This window comes from Oncorhynchus gorbuscha, linkage group LG16 (genome assembly GCF_021184085.1).
Source record: "Oncorhynchus gorbuscha isolate QuinsamMale2020 ecotype Even-year linkage group LG16, OgorEven_v1.0, whole genome shotgun sequence".
In the NCBI taxonomy this organism is placed as follows: Eukaryota; Metazoa; Chordata; class Actinopteri; order Salmoniformes; family Salmonidae; genus Oncorhynchus; species Oncorhynchus gorbuscha.
In genome coordinates, this window is record NC_060188.1 from 99,930,595 (window position 1) to 99,955,382 (window position 24,788).

Consider the following 24,788-nt stretch of genomic DNA (forward strand, 5'->3'; position numbering starts at 1 on the left):
TTAGTTCTATACTGCCTCTCAGATTGACGTGTAAATCAATTAGTTCTATACTGCCTCTCAGATGAACGTATAAATCAATTAGTTCTATACTGCCTCTCAGATGAAGGTGTAAATCAATTAGTTCTATACTGCCTCTCAGATGAACGTGTAAATCAATTAGTTCTATACTTCCTCTCCGATTAAAACAATTAGTTCTATACTGCCTCTCAGATTAAAACAATTAGTTCTATACTGCCTCTCAGATTAAAACAATTAGTTCTATACTGCCTCTCAGATTAAAACAATTAGTTCTATACTGCCGTGTTTTGGCAGAAAATGTCAAATACAAACTTTTGTTTGAACGTCGGAGAAATTGAAGTTCTGTTAAATTAGGATGTTTTTTATTTTTTAGTTTGTCATGTTCTATTGCAATTCTATACTTTTTTTTATCAACGTATATATGTAGGCTAACAACAAATGACACCCAAAGTAAAGCAACTATTGATCCCTTTTTTTTACAGTAAAGCCTATGTCTGTATCGTTGTCCCAGATATTCATTTGTTGTAAACAGCTACTTCTTGTCTTCGATGCGCATTAAAGTGGAAGATGCAGAGGGCTCAGGCGGGGTTAGACTTGTTCTGCAAAATGAGATTTAAAAAAACCATTCACAGTACAAACTTAATTGAATGTTTATAATAAAATCATACAAATAAGCAACATACGAAATCAAATGAGGTGTTGCTATTTAATCACAATCAAATTCTTCACCATTTGGTAAATATTTTTTGATAATAATACAAAGTGATGATTGTTGTTATTTTCATTATTATTACAACTAAAAGAGTGTCTGTCTGATGTTCAGTTTGAACTCCTGACTCATATGTTCAGCACAGTGTCCTCCAATCGGACTCCACAGCAACACAACCTACACCAGCGCTACCATGACGACCCCCCCCAGCTCATTCCAGCAGGAGCCCCTGACTCCCCCCAGCTCATTCCAGCAGGAGCCCCTGACCCCCCCCAGACCCCCCCACTCCTCCCTGAAGCCCAACCAGGTGGGTCAAGTGGTTCTGTATGGTGTACCCATCGTCTCCTTGGTGATTGACCATCAGGAGCGGCTGTGTCTGGCCCAGATCTCCAACACTTTGCTAAAGAACTACAGCTATAACGAGATCCACAACCGCCGCGTGGCGCTGGGTATCACCTGTGTTCAGTGCACCCCTGTCCAGCTGGAGATCCTGAGGCGAGCTGGCGCCATGCCCATCTCCTCCCGCCGCTGTGGCATGATCACCAAGCGAGAGGCGGAGCGGCTGTGTAAGTCCTTCCTGGGGGAGAACAACCCCCCCAAACTGCCTGACAACTTCGCCTTTGATGTGTCACACGAGTGTGCCTGGGGTAGTCGTGGTAACTTCATCCCAGCGCGCTACAACAGCAGCAGAGCCAAGTGCATCAAGTGTTCCTACTGTAGCATGTACTTCTCTCCTAACAAGTTCATCTTCCACTCTCACCGTACTCCTGAAGCCAAGTACATCCAGCCGGACGCTGCTAACTTCAACTCCTGGAGACGCCACCTGAAGCTGTCAGATAAAACCCCTCCTGATGACCTGGCGTTTGCCTGGGAGGACGTGAAGGCCATGTTTAATGGTGGCAGCAGGAAGCGGTGTCTACCCTCATCTCACTGCTCCGCCATGGGGCCGGGGAAGGTTGTGAACTCTGGTCTGCCCCACATGATGACCCCTGACCTGGTCCAGAAGAGGAGCCGCTTCGAGGAGGAGGAGGACCTGGATGGAAGCAGCCTGTCTCCCCGTAAGAACACTCGCAGCTACCCGGTGATCCCTGTGCCCAGTAAAGGGTTCGGCATGCTGCAGAAGTTCCCCCCTACCTCCCTGTTCCCCAACCCTTACTCCTTCCCAGCCTTCAGCCTCTGTCATCAGAAGAAAGATGACAGTGAGGTGGCTGGAGGACAGAAGAACACTGGTCTATCAGGTCTGCTGTGGCCAGGTCGTAAAGACACCTTCTACCCTCCGTTCTGCATGTTCTGGCCCCCTAGGACTGCTGGGGGCCTCCCAGTGCCCACCTACCTGCAGCCACAACGCTCCGTCAACACTCTGTCCTCATTGGCCGAGAGCCCCTCCCTCAGGCAGGCCTTCCTCGACCTATCAGAGCCCCCACACCCAGGGGCGGGGCCAGGCATGAGAGCCACACCCAGGTCAGGTCTGTTTGACCTTGACTCCTCCACCCTGACCTCTGACTTGCACCCTGTGACCTCAGAGGGCTGGCTGAAGGTGTTGGACACCCCGTCTCTCCAGGCTAGGAAAGCCTACTACCACTCAGCCTTCCGACCCGTCGTCAAAGATGCAGAAAGCATCGCCAAGCTCCATGGCAACCTGGATGAGTTTGGATCAGAGCTCCACCTGTCCCCCGGGACCAGCTGCAGCTACGCCTCTGAGAGCGGAGGAGAGGGGGAGGAAGAGCGAGAAGAGAGTGAGGAGGAAGGAGAGGTGGATGTAGAGACCAAGCAGGATGAGGAAGAGGAACATTTCAAAAGACCAACCCCACCACAGGCACACAGCGGCCTGCACCTCCGAGGGCAAAGTGAAGGATCAGGACTATGGGAGAGAAGAGAGAAAGAGGCTGTCAACTTCCCCTGCAGCCCTGCAGATCACAGCCAGGACCAGAGCAGTACAAGCCTGCCTGCCTCTCCTCCTGCTCCCCCTGCCAGCCTCACACTCTCTCTCCCCAGCCCCACACACACCCCGCTGCAACTGGAGGACCAGTCCTACAAACATGTAAAAGTAAGGCACTTTTATTATTATTTAAATGGTGTTGTAGCCTGGCTGATGTAATATGCATAAACATTTTCATATCAGCATCTCCCTGAAGAATTGAAACATCCACAGTGCTCTGCTCGCTGATAATAGGAACAGTCCGGTATATTGTTTAATGGTCACATTATATCGGTTCTCTAATTGTCACTTTCTGCCATTTACCCTTTCTAATCTGGAACCTGTCAACTCCACATTAACAAAGCCAAGGGAGTTGATCCACAACCAGGGGAAACAGTCGCATTGTAAAAGGGAGGAGTCATTCTCAGTCTAATGGTAACACTAATGAAGAGACATTCACAGTCTAACGACACTAATGAAGAGACATTCACAGTCTAACGACACTAATGAAGAGACATTCACAGTCTAACAACACTAATGGAGACATTCACAGTCTAACAACACTAATGAAGAGACATTCACAGTCTAACGACACTAATGGAGACATTCACAGTCTAACAACACTAATGAAGAGACATTCACAGTCTAACAACACTAATGGAGACATTCACAGTCTAACACTAATGAAGAGACATTCACAGTCTAACAACACTAATTAAGAGACATTTTGTCTAATAGTAAGTCCAATAGCCATATTAAAGACATTTACATTACATTTAAGTCATTTAGCAGACGCTCTTATCCAGAGCGACTTACAAATTGGTGCATTCACCTTATGACATCGAGTGGAACAGTCACTTTACAATAGTGCATCTAAATCTTAAAGGGGGGGGGGTGAGAGGGATTACTTATCCTATCCTAGGTATTCCTTAAAGAGGTGGGGTTTCAGGTGTCTCCGGGAAGGTGGTGATTGACTCCGCTGTCCTTGCGTCGTGAGGGAGTTTGTTCCACCATTGGGGGGCCAGAGCAGCGAACAGTTTTGACTGGGCTGAGCGGGAGCTGTACTTCCTCAGTGGTAGGGAGGCGAGCAGGCCAGAGGTGGAATGTCTAATAGATAAGAACAGTCTAATAGTCACATTAAAGAAGGAAATATTCACAGTTTATTAACACGACTGAAGGAGTCATTCACATTCTAATAACAACACTAATGAAGAGACATTCACATTCTAATAACGACACTAATGAAGAGACATTCACATTCTAATAACAACACTAATCAAGAGACATTCACATTCTAATAACGACACTAATGAAGAGACATTCACATTCTAATAACAACACTAATCAAGAGACATTCACAGTCAAAAAGTAGCAATAATGATGTAGACATTCACAGACTAATAGTAACACTAAAGAAGGAGACATTCACAGTCCAATAACACCACTAATTAAGAGACATTCACAGTCTAATAATAACAATAACGAAGGAGACATTCACAGATTAATAACAACAATAATGAAGAGACATTCACAGACTAATTGTAACACAAATGAAGAGACATTAACAGACTAATATTAACACTAATGAAGAGACATTCACAGTCAAATAGTAATTATAATGAAGAGACATTCACAGTCTAATAGTAACAATATTGAAGGAGACATTAACAGACTAATAACAACACTAATGAAGAGACATTCACAGTCTAATAACAAAAACAATGAAGGAGATGTTCACAGACTAATTGTAACACTAATGAATGAGCCATTCACAGTCTGATAGTAACACTAACGAATGATACATTCACAGTCTAATAACACTAATGAAGATACATTCACAGTCTTATAGTTACACTAGTGACGAGACAGTCACAGTCTTCTAGTTACGCTAGTGAAGAGACATTCACAGTCTTATAGTTACACTAGTGAAGAGACATTCACAGTCTTCTAGTAACACTAATGAAGAGACATTCACAGTCTAATAGTAACACTAATGAAGAGACATTCACAGTCTAATAGTAACACTAGTGAAGAGACATTCTCAGTCTAATAGTAAAACAAACAAAGAGACATTCACAGTCTAAAAGGAATTATAATAATAGACATTCACAGTCTAAAAGTAATTATAATAATAGACATTCACAGTCTAAAAGTAATTATAATAATAGACATTCACAGTCTAAAAGTAATTATAATAATAGACATTCACAGTCTAAAAGTAATTATAATAATAGACATTCACAGTCTTAAAGTAATTATAATAATAGACATTCACAGTCTAAAAGTAATTATAATAATAGACATTCACAGTCTAAAAGTAATTATGATAATAGACATTCACAGTCTAAAAGTAATTATAATAATAGACATTCACAGTCTAAAAGTAATTATAATAATAGACATTCACAGTCTAATAGTAACACTAGTGAAGAGACATTCACAGTCTAATAGTAACACTAGTGAAGAGACATTCACAGTCTAATAGCAACACTAGTGAAGAGACATTCACAGTCTAATAGTAACACTAATGAAGATACATTCTCGGTCTAATAGTAAAACAAACAAAGAGACATTCACAGTCTAATAGTAAAACTAACGAAGAGACATTCACAGTCTAATAGAAAAACAAACAAAGAGACATTCACAGTCTAAAAGTAAAACAAACAAAGAGACATTCACAGTCTAATAGTAACACTAGTGAAGAGACATTCACAGTCTAATAGTAACACTAGTGAAGAGACATTCACAGTCTAATAGTAACACTAATGAAGATACATTCTCAGTCTAATAGTAAAACAAACAAAGAGACATTCACAGTCTAATAGTAAAACAAATGAAGAGACATTCACAGTCTAATAGTAACACTAATGAAGAGACATTCACAGTCTAATAACACTAATGAAGAGACATTCTCAGTCTAATAGTAAAACTAACGAAGAGACATTCACAGTCTTATAGTTACACTAGTGATGAGACATTCACAGTCTTCTAGTTACGCTAGTGAAGAGACATTCACAGTCTTCTAGTAACACTAATGAAGAGACATTCACAGTCTGATAGTAAAACTAATGAAGAGACATTCTCAGTCAAATAGTAAATCAAAACGAAGAGACATTCACAGTCTAATAGTAAAACTAACGAAGAGACATTCACAGTCTAATAGTTATGCTAGTGAAGAGACATTCACAGTCTTCTAGTTGCGCTAGTGAAGAGACATTCACAGTCTTATAGTTACACTAGTGACGAGACAGTCACAGTCTTCTAGTTACGCTAGTCAAGAGACATTCACAGTCTTATAGTTACACTAGTGAAGAGACATTCACAGTCTTCTAGTAACACTAATGAAGAGACATTCACAGTCTAATAGTAACACTAATGAAGAGACATTCACAGTCTAATAACACTAATGAAGAGACATTCTCAGTCTAATAGTAAATCTAAACGAAGAGACATTCACAGTCTAATGGTTACGCTAGTGAAGAGATATTCACAGTCTTATAGTTACACTAGTGAAGAGACATTCACAGTCTTATAGTTACACTAGTGAAGAGACATTCACAGTCTTATAGTTACACTAGTGAAGAGACATTCACAGTCTTATAGTTACGCTAGTGAAGAGACATTCACAGTCTTATAGTTACACTAGTGAAGAGACATTCACAGTCTTATAGTTACGCTAGTGAAGAGACATTCACAGTCTTATAGTTACGCTAGTGAAGAGACATTCACAGTCTTATAGTTACGCTAGTGAAGAGACATTCACAGTCTTATAGTTACGCTAGTGAAGAGACATTCACAGTCTTATAGTTACGCTAGTGAAGAGACATTCACAGTCTTATAGTTACGCTAGTGAAGAGACATTCACAGTCTTATAGTTACGCTAGTGAAGAGACATTCACAGTCTTATAGTTACGCTAGTGATGAGACATTCACATTCTAATAACGACACTAATGAAGAGACATTCACATTCTAATAACAACACTAATGAAGAGACATTCACATTATAATAACGACACTAATGAAGAGACATTCACATTCTAATAACAACACTAATGAAGAGACATTCACAGACAAATAACGACACTAATGAAGAGACATTCACATTATAATAACGACACTAATGAAGAGACATTCACATTCTAATAACGACACTAATGAAGAGACATTCACAGACAAATAACGACACTAATGAAGAGACATTCACATTCTAATAACGACACTAATGAAGAGACATTCACATTCTAACGACACTAATGAAGAGACATTCACAGACTAATAACAACACTAATGAAGAGACATTCACATTCTAATAACGACACTAATGAAGAGACATTCACATTCTAATAACGACACTAATGAAGAGACATTCACAGACTAATTGTAACACAAATGTAGAGACATTCGCAGACTAATTGTAACACAAATGAAGAGACATTCACAGTCTAACATTAACACTAATAACAACACTAATGAAGAGACATTCACATTCTAATAATGACACTAATGAAGAGACTATCAAAGGCCTATTTATTGCCTTACATCCTACTTATCCTACTTCATTTGCTCACATCGTATATAGACTTATTATTGACTGTATGTTTGCTTTACTCCATATGGAACTCTACGTTGTTGTATGTGTCTAACTGCTTTGCTTTATCTTGCCCAGGTAGCAGTTGCAAATGAGAACTTGTTTTTAACTACCATATATTGTGAATGAGAACTTGTTCTCAACTTGCCTACCTGGTTAACTAAAGGTGAAATAAAAAATAGGAAAAAATAAAATCAAGGTGATTTAGATGCATGCTTCATCATAAAGGTGATTTACTTGAAAGAAACCCTCCGCTCATGTCTACAGTGTTGTTAACAGTGTTGTTCTGGACATACAAGATTAGGCCAAAAGGAGAGTTGTTCCACTCCATTGATTCTTCAAATCTGTGAAAGCCAGCTGGTAGTCTAGTCTACACCAGCATCCTGTGTAGCATTATTCAACACTATATCTGATATCTAGATGTTCCAACCTCTATCTCTTTCTGTGTTCTCAGACTCATAAAAGCAGAGACCATGGACTGCCTGTTTATGCAACCAAAGAAAACTCCAAAACAGCTGGTACGCAGTGTTACCTAGGTGTTACCGAGGTGTTTAAAGACATTGGTTCCTTTCTACATTGGTTCCTTTCGTTTTCTGTGTGCATGGGACCAAATCAACTGAGGCTCCAGATGAACTGATGAATTATTGTCCTTCTGTTCTCTCCTTCTCCTCTAGATGAAAACAAAGAACCTAGCAGCTTCTTTGTATCAGAGACTAAATCATCTGACCCTGAGTACTGGAGAGAGATGGCAGGTAAAACTGCACCTATCACACCATTACAGTATTACAGCTATCATACCATTACAGCTATTATAACATACCATTACAGCTATCATATCATACCATTACAGCTATCATATCATACCATTACAGTATTACAGCTATCATACCATGACAGCTATCATATCATACCATTACAGCTATCATATCAAACCATTACAGCTATCATATCATACCATTACAGCTATCATATCATACCATTACAGCTATCATATCATACCATTACAGCTATCATATCAAACCATTACAGCTATCATATCAAACCATTACAGCTATCATATCATACCACTACAGCTATCATACCATTACAGTATTACAGCTATCATACCATTACAGCTATCATATCATACCATTACAGCTATCATATCAAACCATTACAGCTATCATATCAAATCATGACAGCTATCATATCAAACCATTACAGCTATCATACCATTACAGCTATCATATCAAACCATTACAGCTATCATACCATTACAGCTATCATATCAAATCATTACAGCTATCATATCAAACTATTACAGCTATCATATCATACCATTACAGCTATCATACCATTACAGTATTACAGCTATCATACCATTGCAGCTATCATATCAAATCATGACAGCTATCATATCATACCATTACAGCTATCATACCATACCATTACAGCTATCATATCAAACCATTACAGCTATCATATCAAATCATGACAGCTATTACACCGTACCAATGAAGCTATCATACCATTACAGCTATCATACCATTACAGCTATCATATCATACCATTACAGCTATTATGACAAACTATCACTACTGGTTGATCAAGACAAGGAGAACAACAGCCTCATTCTCCTCTCACAGACCATAGGTTTAGGGATTATTAGAGACTGATTCTCCTCTCAAAGACCATCATATCAAACCATTACAGCTATCATATCAAATCATGACAGCTATCATACCATTACAGCTATCATATCAAACCATTACAGCTATCATATCAAACCATTACAGCTATCATATCAAATCATGACAGCTATTACACCGTATCAACGAAGCTATCATACCATTACAGCTATCATACCATTACAGCTATCATACCATTACAGCTATCATACCATACCATTACAGCTATCATATCAAACCATTACAGCTATCATATCAAATCATGATAGCTATCATATCATACCATTACAGCTATCATATTATACTATTACAGCTATCATATCAAATCATGACAGCTATCATATCATACTATTACAGCTATCATATCAAACCATTACCGCTATCATATCAAATCATGACAGCTATTACACCGTACCAATGAAGCTATCATACCATTACAGCTATCATACCATTACAGCTATCATATCATACCATTACAGCTATCATATCATACCATTACAGCTATTATGACAAACTATCACTACTGGTTGATCAAGACAAGGAGAACAACAGCCTCATTCTCCTCTCACAGACCATAGGTTTAGGGATTATTAGAGACTGATTCTCCTCTCAAAGACCATAGGTTTAGGGATTATTAGAGACTCACTCTCCTCTCACAGACCATAGGTTTAGGGATTATTAGAGACTCATTCTCCTCTCACAGACCATAGGTTTAGGGATTATTAGAGACTGATTCTCCTCTCAAAGACCATAGGTTTTAGGGATTATTAGAGACTCATTCTCCTCTCACAGACCATAGGTTTAGGGATTATTAGAGACACATTCTCCTCTCAAGGACCATAGGTTTTGGGATTATTAGAGACTCATTCTCCTCTCACAGACAATAGGATTAGGGATTATTAGAGACTCATTCTGGTCTCACAGACCATAGGTTTAGGGATTATTAGAGACTCATTCTCCTCTCACAGACCATAGGTTTAGGGATTATTAGAGACTCATTCTCCTCTCACAGACCATAGGTTTAGGGATTATTAGAGGATAGACTCATTCTCCTCTCACAAACCATCACAGACCATGGTTTAGGATTTATCACAGACCATAGGTTTAAGGATTGTTAGAGACTCATTCTCCTCTCACAGACCATAGGTTTAGGGATTATTAGAGACTCATTCTCCTCTTAGGTTTTAGAGACTCATTCTCCTCTCACAGACCATAGGTTAAGGATTGTTAGAGACTCATTCTCCTCTCACAGACCATAGGTTTAGGGATTATTAGAGACTCATTCTCCTCTCACAGACCATAGGTTTAGGGATTATTAGAGACTCATTCTCCTCTCACAGACCATAGGTTTAGGGATTATTAGAGACTCATTCTCCTCTCACAGACCATAGGTTTAGGGATTATTAGAGACTCATTCTCCTCTCACAGACCATAGGTTTAGGGATTATTAGAGGATAGACTCATTCTCCTCTCACAAACCATTGGTTTAGGCATTTATTCTCCTTTCACAGACCATAGGTTTAAGGATTGTTAGAGACTCATTCTCCTCTCACAGACCATAGGTTTAGGGATTATTAGAGACTCATTCTCCTCTCACAGACCATAGGTTTCGGGTTTATTAGAGACTCATTCTCCTCTCACAGACCATAGGTTAAGAGATTGTTAGAGACTCATTCTCCTCTCACAGACTGTAGGTTTAGGGATTATTAGAGACTTATTCTCCTCTCACAGACCATAGGTTTAGGGATTATTAGAGACTCATTCTCCTCTCACAGACCATAGGTTTAGGGATTATTAGAGACTCATTCTCCTCTCACAGACCATAGGTTTAGGGATTATTAGAGACTCATTCTCCTCTCACAAACCATTGGTTTAGGCATTTATTCTCCTTTCACAGACCATAGGTTTAAGGATTGTTAGAGACTCATTCTCCTCTCACAGACCATAGGTTTAGGGATTATTAGAGACTCATTCTCCTCTCACAGACCATAGGTTTAGGGATTATTAGAGATTTATTCTCCTCTCACAGACCATAGGTTTAGGGATTATTAGAGACTTATTCTCCTCTCACAGACCATAGGTTTAGGGATTATTAGAGACTCACTCTCCTCTCACATACCATAGGTTTAGGGATTATTAGAGACTCATTCTCCTCTCACAGACCATAGGTTTAGGGATTCATTCTCCTTTCACAGACCATAGGTTTAGGGATTATTAGAGAACCATTCTCCTCTCACAGACCATAGGTTTAGGGATTATTAGAGAACCATTCTCCTCTCACAGACCATAGGTTTAGGGATTATTAGAGACTCATTCTCCTCTCACAGACCATAGGTTTAGGGATTATTAGAGACTCATTCTCCTCTCACAGACCATAGGTTTAGGGATTATTAGAGACTCATTCTCCTCTCACAGACCATAGGATTAGGGATTATTAGAGACTCATTCTCCTCTCACAGACCATAGGTTTAGGGATTATTAGAGACTCATTCTCCTCTCACAGACAATAGGATTAGGGATTATTAGAGACTCATTCTGGTCTCACAGACCATAGGTTTAGGGATTATTAGAGACTCATTCTCCTCTCACAGACAATAGGATTAGGGATTATTAGAGACTCATTCTGGTCTCACAGACCATAGGTTTAGGGATTATTAGAGACTCATTCTCCTCTCACAGACCATAGGTTTAGGGATTATTAGAGACTCATTCTCCTCTCACAGACCATAGGTTTAGGGATTATTAGAGACTCATTCTCCTCTCACAGACCATAGGTTTCGGGTTTATTAGAGACTCATTCTCCTCTCACAGACCATAGGTTAAGAGATTGTTAGAGACTCATTCTCCTCTCACAGACTGTAGGTTTAGGGATTATTAGAGACTTATTCTCCTCTCACAGACCATAGGTTTAGAGATTGTTAGAGACTCATTCTCCTCTCACAGACCATAGGTTTAGGGATTATTAGAGACTCATTCTCCTCTCACAGACCATAGGTTTAGGGATTATTAGAGGATAGACTCATTCTCCTCTCACAAACCATTGGTTTAGGCATTTATTCTCCTTTCACAGACCATAGGTTTAAGGATTGTTAGAGACTCATTCTCCTCTCACAGACCATAGGTTTAGGGATTATTAGAGACTCATTCTCCTCTCACAGACCATAGGTTTAGGGTTTATTAGAGACTCATTCTCCTCTCACAGACCATAGGTTAAGAGATTGTTAGAGACTCATTCTCCTCTCACAGACTGTAGGTTTAGGGATTATTAGAGACTTATTCTCCTCTCACAGACCATAGGTTTAGGGATTATTAGAGACTCATTCTCCTCTCACAGACCATAGGTTTAGGGATTATTAGAGACTCATTCTCCTCTCACAGACCATAGGTTTAGGGATTATTAGAGACTCATTCTCCTCTCACAGACCATAGGTTTAGGGATTCATTCTCCTTTCACAGACCATAGGTTTAGGGATTATTAGAGAACCATTCTCCTTTCACAGACCATAGGTTTAGGGATTATTAGAGAACCATTCTCCTCTCACAGACCATCGGTTTAGGGATTATTAGAGACTCATTCTCCTCTCACAGACCATAGGTTTAGGGATTATTAGAGACTAGACTCATTCTCCTCTCAAAGACCATAGGATTAGGGATTATTAGAGACTCATTCTCCTCTCAAAGACCATAGGTTTAGGGATTGTTAGAGAGTCATTCTCCTCTCACAGCCGATAGGTTTAGGGATTATTAGAGACTCATTCTCCTCTCACAGACCATAGGTTTAGGGTTTATTAGAGACTAATTCTCCTCTCACAGACCATAGGTTTAGGGATTATTAGAGACTCATTCTCCTCTCACAGACCATAGGTTTAGGGATTATTAGAGACTCATTCTCCTCTCACAGACCACAGGTTCAGGGATTATTAGAGACTCATTCTCCTCTCACAGACCATAGGTTTAGGGATGATTAGAGACTCACTCTCCTCTCACAGACCATAGGTTCCGGGTTTATTAGAGACTCATTCTCCTCTCACAGACCATAGGTTAAGAGATTGTTAGAGACTCATTCTCCTCTCACAGACTGTAGGTTTAGGGATTATTAGAGACTTATTCTCCTCTCACAGACCATAGGTTTAGGGATTATTAGAGACTCATTCTCCTCTCACAGACCATAGGTTTAGGGATTATTAGAGGATAGACTCATTCTCCTCTCACAAACCATTGGTTTAGGCATTTATTCTCCTTTCACAGACCATAGGTTTAAGGATTGTTAGAGACTCATTCTCCTCTCACAGACCATAGGTTTAGGGATTATTAGAGACTCATTCTCCTCTCACAGACCATATGTTTAGGGATTGTTAGAGACTCATTCTCCTCTCACAGACCGTATATTTAGGGATTTTTAGAGACCTATTCTCTTCTCACAGACCATAGGTTTAGGGATTATTAGAGACTCATTCTCCTCTCACAGACCATAGGTTTAGGCATTTATTCTCCTTTCACAGACCATAGGTTTAGGGATTATTAGAGACTCACTCTCCTCTCACAGACCATAGGTTTAGGGATTATTAGAGACTCATTCTCCTCTCACAGACCATAGGTTTAGGGATTATTAGAGACTCATTCTCCTCTCACAGACCATAGGTTTAGGGATTATTAGAGACTCATTCTCCTCTCACAGACCATAGGTTTAGGGATTATTAGAGACTTATTCTCCTCTCACAGACCATAGGTTTAGGGATTATTAGAGACTCACTCTCCTCTCACAGACCATAGGTTTAGGGATTATTAGAGACTCATTCTCCTCTCACAGACCATAGGTTTAGGGATTATTAGAGACTCATTCTCCTCACAGACCATAGGTTTAGGGATTCATTCTCCTTTCACAGACCATAGGTTTAGGGATTATTAGAGAACCATTCTCCTCTCACAGACCATATGTTTAGGGATTATTAGAGACTAATTCTCCTCTCACAGACCATAGTTTTAGGGATTATTAGAGACTAATTTTCCTCTCACAGACCATAGGTTTAGGGATTATTAGAGACTAGACTCATTCTCCTCTCAAAGACCATAGGATTAGGGATTATTAGAGACTCATTCTCCTCTCAAAGACCATAGGTTTAGGGATTATTAGAGACTCATTCTCCTCTCACAGACCATAGGTTTACGGATTATTAGAGACTCATTCTCCTCTCACAGACCATAGGTATAGGGATTATTAGAGACTCACTCTCTCTCACAGACCAGAGGTATAGGGATTATTAGAGACTCACTCACCTCCCAAAGACCATAGGTTTAGGGATTATTAGAGACTCATTCTCCCCTCACAGACCATAGTTTTAGGGATTATCAGAGACTCATTCTCCTCTCGCAGACCATAGGTTTAGGGATTATTAGAGGATAGACTCATTCTCCTCTCACAGACCATAGGTTTAGGGATTATTAGAGACTCATTCTCCTCTCACAGACCATAGGTTTAGGGATTCATTCTCCTTTCACAGACCATAGGTTTAGGGATTATTAGAGAACCATTCTCCTCTCACAGACCATAGTTTTAGGGATTATTAGAGACTCATTCACAGATTAGGTTTAGGGATTATTAGAGACTCATTCTCCTCTCACAGACCATAGGTTTAGGGATTATTAGAGACTCATTCTCCTCTCACAGACCATAGGTTTAGGGATTATTAGAGACTCATTCTCCTCTCACAGACCATAGGTTTAGGGATTATTAGAGACTCATTCTCCTCTCACAGACCATAGGTTTAGGGATTATTAGAGACTCATTCTCCTCTCACAGACCATAGGTTTAGGGATTATTAGAGACTCATTCTCCTCTCACAGACCATAGGTTTAGGGATTATTAGAGACATTCTCCTCTCACAGACCATAGGTTTAGGGATTATTAGAGACTCATTCTCCTCTCACAGACCATAGGTTTAGGGATTATTAGAGACTCATTCTCCTCTCACAGACCATAGGTTTAGGGATTATTAGAGACTCATTCTCCTCTCACAGACCATAGGTTTAGGGATTATTAGAGACTCATTCTCCTCTCACAGACCATAGGTTTAGGGATTATTAGAGACTCATTCTCCTCTCACAGACCATAGGTTTAGGGATTATTAGAGACTCATTCTCCTTTCACAGACCATAGGTTTAGGGATTCATTCTCCTTTCACAGACCATAGGTTTAGGGATTATTAGAGAACCATTCTCCTCTCACAGACCATATGTTTAGGGATTATTAGAGACTCATTCTCCTCTCACAGACCATAGGTTTAGGGATTATTAGAGACTCATTCTCCTCTCACAGACCATAGGTTTAGGGATTATTAGAGACTAGACTCATTCTCCTCTCACAGACCATAGGTTTAGGGATTATTAGAGACTCATTCTCCTCTCACAGACCATAGGTTTAGGGATTATTAGAGACTCATTCTCCTCTCACAGACCATAGGTTTAGGGATTATTAGAGACTCATTCTCCTCTCACAGACCATAGGTTTAGGGATTATTAGAGACTCACTCTCCTCTCACAGACCATAGGTTTAGGGATTATTAGAGACTCATTCTCCTCTCACAGACCATAGGTTTAGGGATTATTAGAGACTCATTCTCCTCTCACAGACCATAGGTTTAGGGATTATTAGAGACTCATTCTCCTCTCGCAGACCATAGGTTTAGGGATTATTAGAGGATAGACTCATTCTACTCTCACAGACCATAGGATTAGGGATTATTGGAGACTCATTCTCCTCTCACAGACCATAGGTTTAGGGATTCATTCTCCTTTCACAGACCATAGGTTTAGGGATTATTAGAGAACCATTCTCCTCTCACAGACCATAGTTTTAGGGATTATTAGAGACTCATTCTCCTCTCACAGACCATAGGTTTAGGGATTATTAGAGACTCATTCTCCTCTCACAGACCATAGGTTTAGGGATTATTAGAGACTCATTCTCCTCTCACAGACCATAGGTTTAGGGATTATTAGAGACTCATTCTCCTCTCACAGACCATAGGTTTAGGGATTATTAGAGACTCATTCTCCTCTCACAGACCATAGGTTTAGGGATTATTAGAGACTCATTCTCCTCTCACAGACCATAGGTTTAGGGATTATTAGAGACTCATTCTCCTCTCACAGACCATAGGTTTAGGGATTATTAGAGACTCATTCTCCTCTCACAGACCATAGGTTTAGGGATTATTAGAGACTCATTCTCCTCTCACAGACCATAGGTTTAGGGATTATTAGAGACTCATTCTCCTCTCACAGACCATAGGTTTAGGGATTATTAGAGACTCATTCTCCTCTCACAGACCATAGGTTTAGGGATTATTAGAGACTCATTCTCCTCTCACAGACTGTAGGTTTAGGGATTATTAGAGACTCATTCTCCTCTCACAGACCATAGGTTTAGGGATTATTAGAGACTCATTCTCCTCTCACAGACCATAGGTTTAGGGATTATTAGAGACTCATTCTCCTCTCACAGACCATAGGTTTAGGGATTATTAGAGACTCATTCTCTCACAGACCATAGGTTTAGGGATTCATTCTCCTTTCACAGACCATAGGTTTAGGGATTATTAGAGAACCATTCTCCTCTCACAGACCATAGGTTTAGGGATTATTAGAGACTCATTCTCCTCTCACAGACCATAGGTTTAGGGATTATTAGAGACTCATTCTCCTCTCACAGACCATAGGTTTAGGGATTATTAGAGACTCATTCTCCTCTCACAGACCATAGGTTTAGGGATTATTAGAGACTCATTCTCCTCTCACAGACCATAGGTTTAGGGATTATTAGAGACTCATTCTCCTCTCACAGACCATAGGTTTAGGGATTATTAGAGACTCATCCTCTCACAGACCATAGGTTTAGGGACTCATTTATTACAGACCATAGGTTTAGGGATTCTCCTTTCACAGACTGTAGGTTTAGGGATTATTAGAGACTCATTCTCCTCTCACAGACCATAGGTTTAGGGATTATTAGAGACTCATTCTCCTCTCACAGACCATAGGTTTAGGGATTATTAGAGACTCATTCTCCTCTCACAGACCATAGGTTTAGGGATTATTAGAGACTCATTCTCCTCTCACAGACCATAGGTTTAGGGATTATTAGAGACTCATTCTCCTCTCACAGACCATAGGTTTAGGGATTATTAGAGACTCATTCTCCTCTCACAGACCATAGGTTTAGGGATTATTAGAGACTCATTCTCCTCTCACAGACCATAGGTTTAGGGATTATTAGAGACTCATTCTCCTCTCACAGACCATAGGTTTAGGGATTATTAGAGACTCATTCTCCTCTCACAGACCATAGGTTTAGGGATTATTAGAGACTCATTCTCCTCTCACAGACCATAGGTTTAGGGATTATTAGAGACTCATTCTCCTCTCACAGACCATAGGTTTAGGGATTATTAGAGACTCATTCTCCTCTCACAGACCATAGGTTTAGGGATTATTAGAGACTCATTCTCCTCTCACAGACCATAGGTTTAGGGATTATTAGAGACTCATTCTCCTCTCACAGACCATAGGTTTAGACCATAGGTTTAGAGGATTATTAGAGACTCATTCTCCTCTCACAGACCATAGGTTTAGGGATTATTAGAGACTCATTCTCCTCTCACAGACCATAGGTTTAGGGATTATTAGAGACTCATTCTCCTCTCACAGACCATAGGTTTAGGGATTATTAGAGACTCATTCTCCTCTCACAGACCATAGGTTTAGGGATTATTAGAGACTCATTCTCCTCTCACAGACCATAGGTTTAGGGATTATTAGAGACTCATTCTCCTCTCACAGACCATAGGTTTAGGCATTTATTCTCCTTTCACAGACCATAGGTTTAAGGATTAGAGACTCATTCTCCTCTCACAGACCATAGGTTTAGGGATTATTAGAGACTCATTCTCCTCTCACAGACCATAGGTTTAGGGATTATTAGAGACTCATTCTCCTCTCACAGACCATAGGTTTAGGGATTATTAGAGACCTATTCTCCTCTCACAGACCATAGGTTTAGGGATTATTAGAGACTCATTCTCCTCATTCTCCTCTCACAGACCATAGGTTTAGGGATTATTAGAGACTCATTCTCCTCTCACAGACCATAGGTTTAGGCATTTATTCTCCTTTCACAGACCATAGGTTTAGGGATTATTAGAGACTCACTCTCCTCTCACAGACCATAGGTTTAGGGATTATTAGAGACTCATTCTCCTCTCACAGACCATAGGTTTAGGGATTATTAGAGACTCATTCTCCTCTCACAGACCATAGGTTTAGGGATTATTAGAGACTCATTCTCCTCTCACAGACCATAGGTTTAGGGATTATTAGAGACTCATTCTCCTCTCACAGACCATAGGTTTAGGGATTATTAGAGACTCATTCTCCTCTCACAGACCATAGGTTTAGGGATTATTAGAGACTCATTCTCCTCTCACAGACCATAGGTTTAGGGATTATTAGAGACTCATTCTCCTCTCACAGACCATAGGTTTAGGGATTATTAGAGACTCATTCTCCTCTCACAGACCATAGGTTTAGGGATTATTAGAGACTCATTCTCCTCTCACAGACCATAGGTTTAGGGATTCATTCTCCTTTCACAGACCATAGGTTTAGGGATTATTAGAGAACCATTCTCCTCTCACAGACCATAGGTTTAGGGATTATTAGAGACTCATTCTCCTCTCACAGACCATAGGTTTAGGGATTATTAGAGACTCATTCTCCTCTCACAGACCATAGGTTTAGGGATTATTAGAGACTCATTCTCCTCTCACAGACCATAGGTTTAGGGATTATTAGAGACTCATTCTCCTCTCACAGACCATAGGTTTAGGGATTATTAGAGACTCATTCTCCTCTCACAGACCATAGGTTTAGGGATTATTAGAGACTCATTCTCCTCTCACAGACCATAGGTTTAGGGATTATTAGAGACTCATTCTCCTCTCACAGACCATAGGTTTAGGGATTATTAGAGACTCATTCTCCTCTCACAGACCATAGGTTTAGGGATTATTAGAGACTCATTCTCCTCTCACAGACCATAGGTTTAGGGATTATTAGAGACTCATTCTCCTCTCACAGACCATAGGTTTAGGGATTATTAGAGACTCATTCTCCTCTCACAGACCATAGGTTTAGGGATTATTAGAGACTCATTCTCCTCTCACAGACCATAGGTTTAGGGATTATTAGAGACTCATTCTCCTCTCACAGACCATAGGTTTAGGGATTATTAGAGACTCATTCTCCTCTCACAGACCATAGGTTTAGGGATTATTAGAGACTCATTCTCCTCTCACAGACCATAGGTTTAGGGATTATTAGAGACTCATTCTCCTCTCACAGACCATAGGTTTAGGGATTATTAGAGACTCATTCTCCTCTCACAGACCATAGGTTTAGGGATTATTAGAGGATTCTCCTTCACAGACCATAGGTTTAGGGATTATTAGAGACTCATTCTCCTCTCACAGACCATAGGTTTAGGGATTATTAGAGACTCATTCTCCTCTCACAGACCATAGGTTTAGGGATTATTAGAGACTCATTCTCCTCTCACAGACCATAGGTTTAGGGATTATTAGAGACTCATTCTCCTCTCACAGACCATAGGTTTAGGGATTATTAGAGACTCATTCTCCTCTCACAGACCATAGGTTTAGGGATTATTAGAGACTCATTCTCCTCTCACAGACCATAGGTTTAGGGATTATTAGAGACTCATTCTCCTCTCACAGACCATAGGTTTAGGGATTATTAGAGACTCATTCTCCTCTCACAGACCATAGGTTTAGGGATTATTAGAGACTCATTCTCCTCTCACAGACCATAGGTTTAGGGATTATTAGAGACTCATTCTCCTCTCACAGACCATAGGTTTAGGGATTATTCATTCTCCTCTCACAGACCATAGGTTTAGGGATTATTAGAGACTCATTCTCCTCTCACAGACCATAGGTTTAGGGATTATTAGAGACTCATTCTCCTCTCACAGACCATAGGTTTAGGGATTATTAGAGACTCATTCTCCTCTCACAGACCATAGGTTTAGGGATTATTAGAGACTCATTCTCCTCTCACAGACCATAGGTTTAGGGATTATTAGAGACTCATTCTCCTCTCACAGACCATAGGTTTAGGGATTATTAGAGACTCATTCTCCTCTCACAGACCATAGGTTTAGGGATTATTAGAGACTCATTCTCCTCTCACAGACCATAGGTTTAGGGATTATTAGAGACTCACATTCTCCTCTCACAGACCATAGGTTTAGGGATTATTAGAGACTCATTCTCCTCTCACAGACCATAGGTTTAGGGATTATTAGAGACTCATTCTCCTCTCACAGACCATAGGTTTAGGGATTATTAGAGACTCATTCTCCTCTCACAGACCATAGGTTTAGGGATTATTAGAGACTCATTCTCCTCTCACAGACCATAGGTTTAGGGATTATTAGAGACTCATTCTCCTCTCACAGACCATAGGATTTTAGGGATTATTAGAGACTCATTTAGAGACTCATTCCTCTCACAGACCATAGGTTTAGGGATTATTAGAGACTCATTCTCCTCTCACAGACCATAGGTTTAGGGATTATTAGAGACTCATTCTCCTCTCACAGACCATAGGTTTAGGGATTTTATTCTCCTCTCACAGACCATAGGTTTAGAGATTCATTCTCCTCTCACAGACCATAGGTTTAGGGATTATTAGAGACTCATTCTCCTCTCACAGACCATAGGTTTAGGGATTATTAGAGACTCATTCTCCTCTCACAGACCATAGGTTTAGGATTATTAGAGACTCATTCTCCTCTCACAGACCATAGGTTTAGGGATTATTAGAGACTCATTCTCCTCTCACAGACCATAGGTTTAGGGATTATTAGAGACTCATTCTCCTCTCACAGACCATAGGTTTAGGGATTATTAGAGACTCATTCTCCTCTCACAGACCATAGGTTTAGGGATTATTAGAGACTCATTCTCCTCTCACAGACCATAGGTTTAGGGATTATTAGAGACTCATTCTCCTCTCACAGACCATAGGTTTAGGGATTATTAGAGACTCATTCTCCTCTCACAGACCATAGGTTTAGGGATTATTAGAGACTCATTCTCCTCTCACAGACCATAGGTTTAGGGATTATTAGAGACTCATTCTCCTCTCACAGACCATAGGTTTAGGGATTATTAGAGACTCATTCTCTCACAGACCATAGGTTTAGGGATTATTAGAGACTCATTCTCCTCTCACAGACCATAGGTTTAGGGATTATTAGAGACTCATTCTCCTCTCACAGACCATAGGTTTAGGGATTATTAGAGACTCATTCTCCTCTCACAGACCATAGGTTTAGGGATTATTAGAGACTCATTCTCCTCTCACAGACCATAGGTTTAGGGATTATTAGAGACTCATTCTCCTCTCACAGACCATAGGTTTAGGGATTATTAGAGACTCATTCTCCTCTCACAGACCATAGGTTTAGGGATTATTAGAGACTCATTCTCCTCTCACAGACCATAGGTTTAGGGATTATTAGAGACTCATTCTCCTCTCACAGACCATAGGATTCTCCTCTCACAGACCATAGGTTTAGGGATTATTAGAGACTCATTCTCCTCTCACAGACCATAGGTTTAGGGATTATTAGAGACTCATTCTCCTCTCACAGACCATAGGTTTAGGGATTATTAGAGACTCATTCTCCTCTCACAGACCATAGGTTTAGGGATTATTAGAGACTCATTCTCCTCTCACAGACCATAGGTTTAGGGATTATTAGAGACTCATTCTCCTCTCACAGACCATAGGTTTAGGGATTATTAGAGACTCATTCTCCTCTCACAGACCATAGGTTTAGGGATTATTAGAGACTCATTCTCCTCTCACAGACCATAGGTTTAGGGATTATTAGAGACTCATTCTCCTCTCACAGACCATAGGTTTAGGGATTATTAGAGACTCATTCTCCTCTCACAGACCATAGGTTTAGGGATTATTAGAGACTCATTCTCCTCTCACAGACCATAGGTTTAGGGATTATTAGAGACTCATTCTCCTCTCACAGACCATAGGTTTAGGGATTATTAGAGACTCATTCTCCTCTCACAGACCATAGGTTTAGGGATTATTATTCACAGACCATAGGTTTAGGGATTATTAGAGACTCATTCTCCTCTCACAGACCATAGGTTTAGGGATTATTAGAGACTCATTCTCCTCTCACAGACCATAGGTTTAGGGATTATTAGAGACTCATTCTCCTCTCACAGACCATAGGTTTAGGGATTATTAGAGACTCATTCTCCTCTCACAGACCATAGGTTTAGGGATTATTAGAGACTCATTCTCCTCTCACAGACCATAGGTTTAGGGATTATTAGAGACTCATTCTCCTCTCACAGACCATAGGTTTAGGGATTATTAGAGACTCATTCTCCTCTCACAGACCATAGGTTTAGGGATTATTAGAGACTCATTCTCCTCTCACAGACCATAGGTTTAGGGATTATTAGAGACTCATTCTCCTCTCACAGACCATAGGTTTAGGGATTAGGTTTAGGGATTATTAGACTCATTCTCCTCTCACAGACCATAGGTTTAGGGATTATTAGAGACTCATTCTCCTCTCACAGACCATAGGTTTAGGGATTATTAGAGACTCATTCTCCTCTCACAGACCATAGGTTTAGGGATTATTAGAGACTCATTCTCCTCTCACAGACCATAGGTTTAGGGATTATTAGAGACTCATTCTCCTCTCACAGACCATAGGTTTAGGGATTATTAGAGACTCATTCTCCTCTCACAGACCATAGGTTTAGGGATTATTAGAGACTCATTCTCCTCTCACAGACCATAGGTTTAGGGATTATTAGAGACTCATTCATTCTCCTCTCACAGACCATAGGTTTAGGGATTATTAGAGACTCATTCTCCTCTCACAGACCATAGGTTTAGGGATTATTAGAGACTCATTCTCCTCTCACAGACCATAGGTTTAGGGATTATTAGAGACATAGGTTTAGGGATTTCTCCTCTCACAGACCATAGGTTTAGGGATTATTAGAGACTCATTCTCCTCTCACAGACCATAGGTTTAGGGATTATTAGAGACTCATTCTCCTCTCACAGACCATAGGTTTAGGGACCATAGGTTTAGGGATTAGAGACTCATTCTCCTCTCACAGACCATAGGTTTAGGGATTATTAGAGACTCATTCTCCTCTCACAGACCATAGGTTTAGGGATTATTAGAGACTCATTCTCCTCTCACAGACCATAGGTTTAGGGATTATTAGAGACTCATTCTCCTCTCCTCTCACAGACCATAGGTTTAGGGATTATTAGAGACTCATTCTCCTCTCACAGACCATAGGTTTAGGGATTATTAGAGACTCATTCTCCTCTCACAGACCATAGGTTTAGGGATTATTCATTCTCCTCTCACAGACCATAGGTTTAGGGATTATTAGAGACTCATTCTCCTCTCACAGACCATAGGTTTAGGGATTATTAGAGACTCATTCTCCTCTCACAGACCATAGGTTTAGGGATTATTAGAGACTCATTCTCCTCTCACAGACCATAGGTTTAGGCATTTATTCCCTTTCACAGACCATAGGAGGATTATTAGAGACTCATTCTCCTCTCACAGACCATAGGTTTAGGGATTATTAGAGACTCATTCTCCTCTCACAGACCATAGGTTTAGGGATTATTAGAGACTCATTCTCCTCTCACAGACCATAGGTTTAGGGATTATTAGAGACTCATTCTCCTCTCACAGACCAGGTTTAGGTTTAGACCATAGGGGATTATTAGAGACTCATTCTCCTCTCACAGACCATAGGTTTAGGGATTATTAGAGACTCATTCTCCTCTCACAGACCATAGGTTTAGGGATTATTAGAGACTCATTCTCCTCTCACAGACCATAGGTTTAGGGATTATTAGAGACTCATTCTCCTCTCACAGACCATAGGTTTAGGGATTATTAGAGACTCATTCTCCTCTCACAGACCATAGGTTTAGGGATTATTAGAGACTCATTCTCCTCTCACAGACCATAGGTTTAGGGATTAGAGACTCATTCTCCTCTCTCAAAGACCATAGGTTTAGGGATTATTCATTCTCCTCTCACAGACCATAGGTTTAGGGATTATTAGAGACTCATTCTGGTCTCACAGTCCATAGGATTAGGGATTATTAGAGACTCATTCTCCTCTCACAGACCATAGGTTTAGGGATTATTAGAGACTCATTCTCCTCTCACAGACCATAGGTTTAGGGATTATTAGAGACTCATTCTCCTCTCACAGACCATAGGTTTAGGGATTATTAGAGACTCATTCTCCTCTCACAGACCATAGGTTTAGGGATTATTAGAGACTCATTCTCCTCTCACAGACCATAGGTTTAGGGATTATTAGAGACTCATTCTCCTCTCACAGACCATAGGTTTAGGGATTATTAGAGACTCATTCTCCTCTCACAGACCATAGGTTTAGGCATTTATTCTCCTTTCACAGACCATAGGTTTAGGGATTATTAGAGACTCATTCTCCTCTCACAGACCATAGGTTTAGGGATTATTAGAGACTCATTCTCCTCTCACAGACCATAGGTTTAGGGATTATTAGAGACTCATTCTCCTCTCACAGACCATAGGTTTAGGGATTATTAGAGACTCATTCTCCTCTCACAGACCATAGGTTTAGGGATTATTAGAGACACATTCTCCTCTCACAGCCCATAGGTTTAGGGATTATTAGAGACTCATTCTGGTCTCACAGTCCATAGGATTAGGGATTATTAGAGACTAG

At 40.2% G+C, this 24,788-nt stretch overlaps 1 protein-coding gene across 1 annotated transcript in view; it reads left to right on the forward strand.

Annotated features, from left to right (window-relative positions):
- Positions 1-920: 920 nt before the first annotated feature.
- The window catches only part of skor2 (SKI family transcriptional corepressor 2), a 51,932-nt gene continuing 28,064 nt past the window's right edge, over positions 921-24,788 (forward strand). Inside the window, exons 1-3 of the mRNA XM_046305882.1 lie at positions 921-2,420; positions 7,689-7,752; positions 7,909-7,986. Coding sequence (XP_046161838.1) covers positions 921-2,420; positions 7,689-7,752; positions 7,909-7,986 — 1,642 coding nt within the window. The remainder of the gene's footprint in view (positions 2,421-7,688; positions 7,753-7,908; positions 7,987-24,788) is intronic.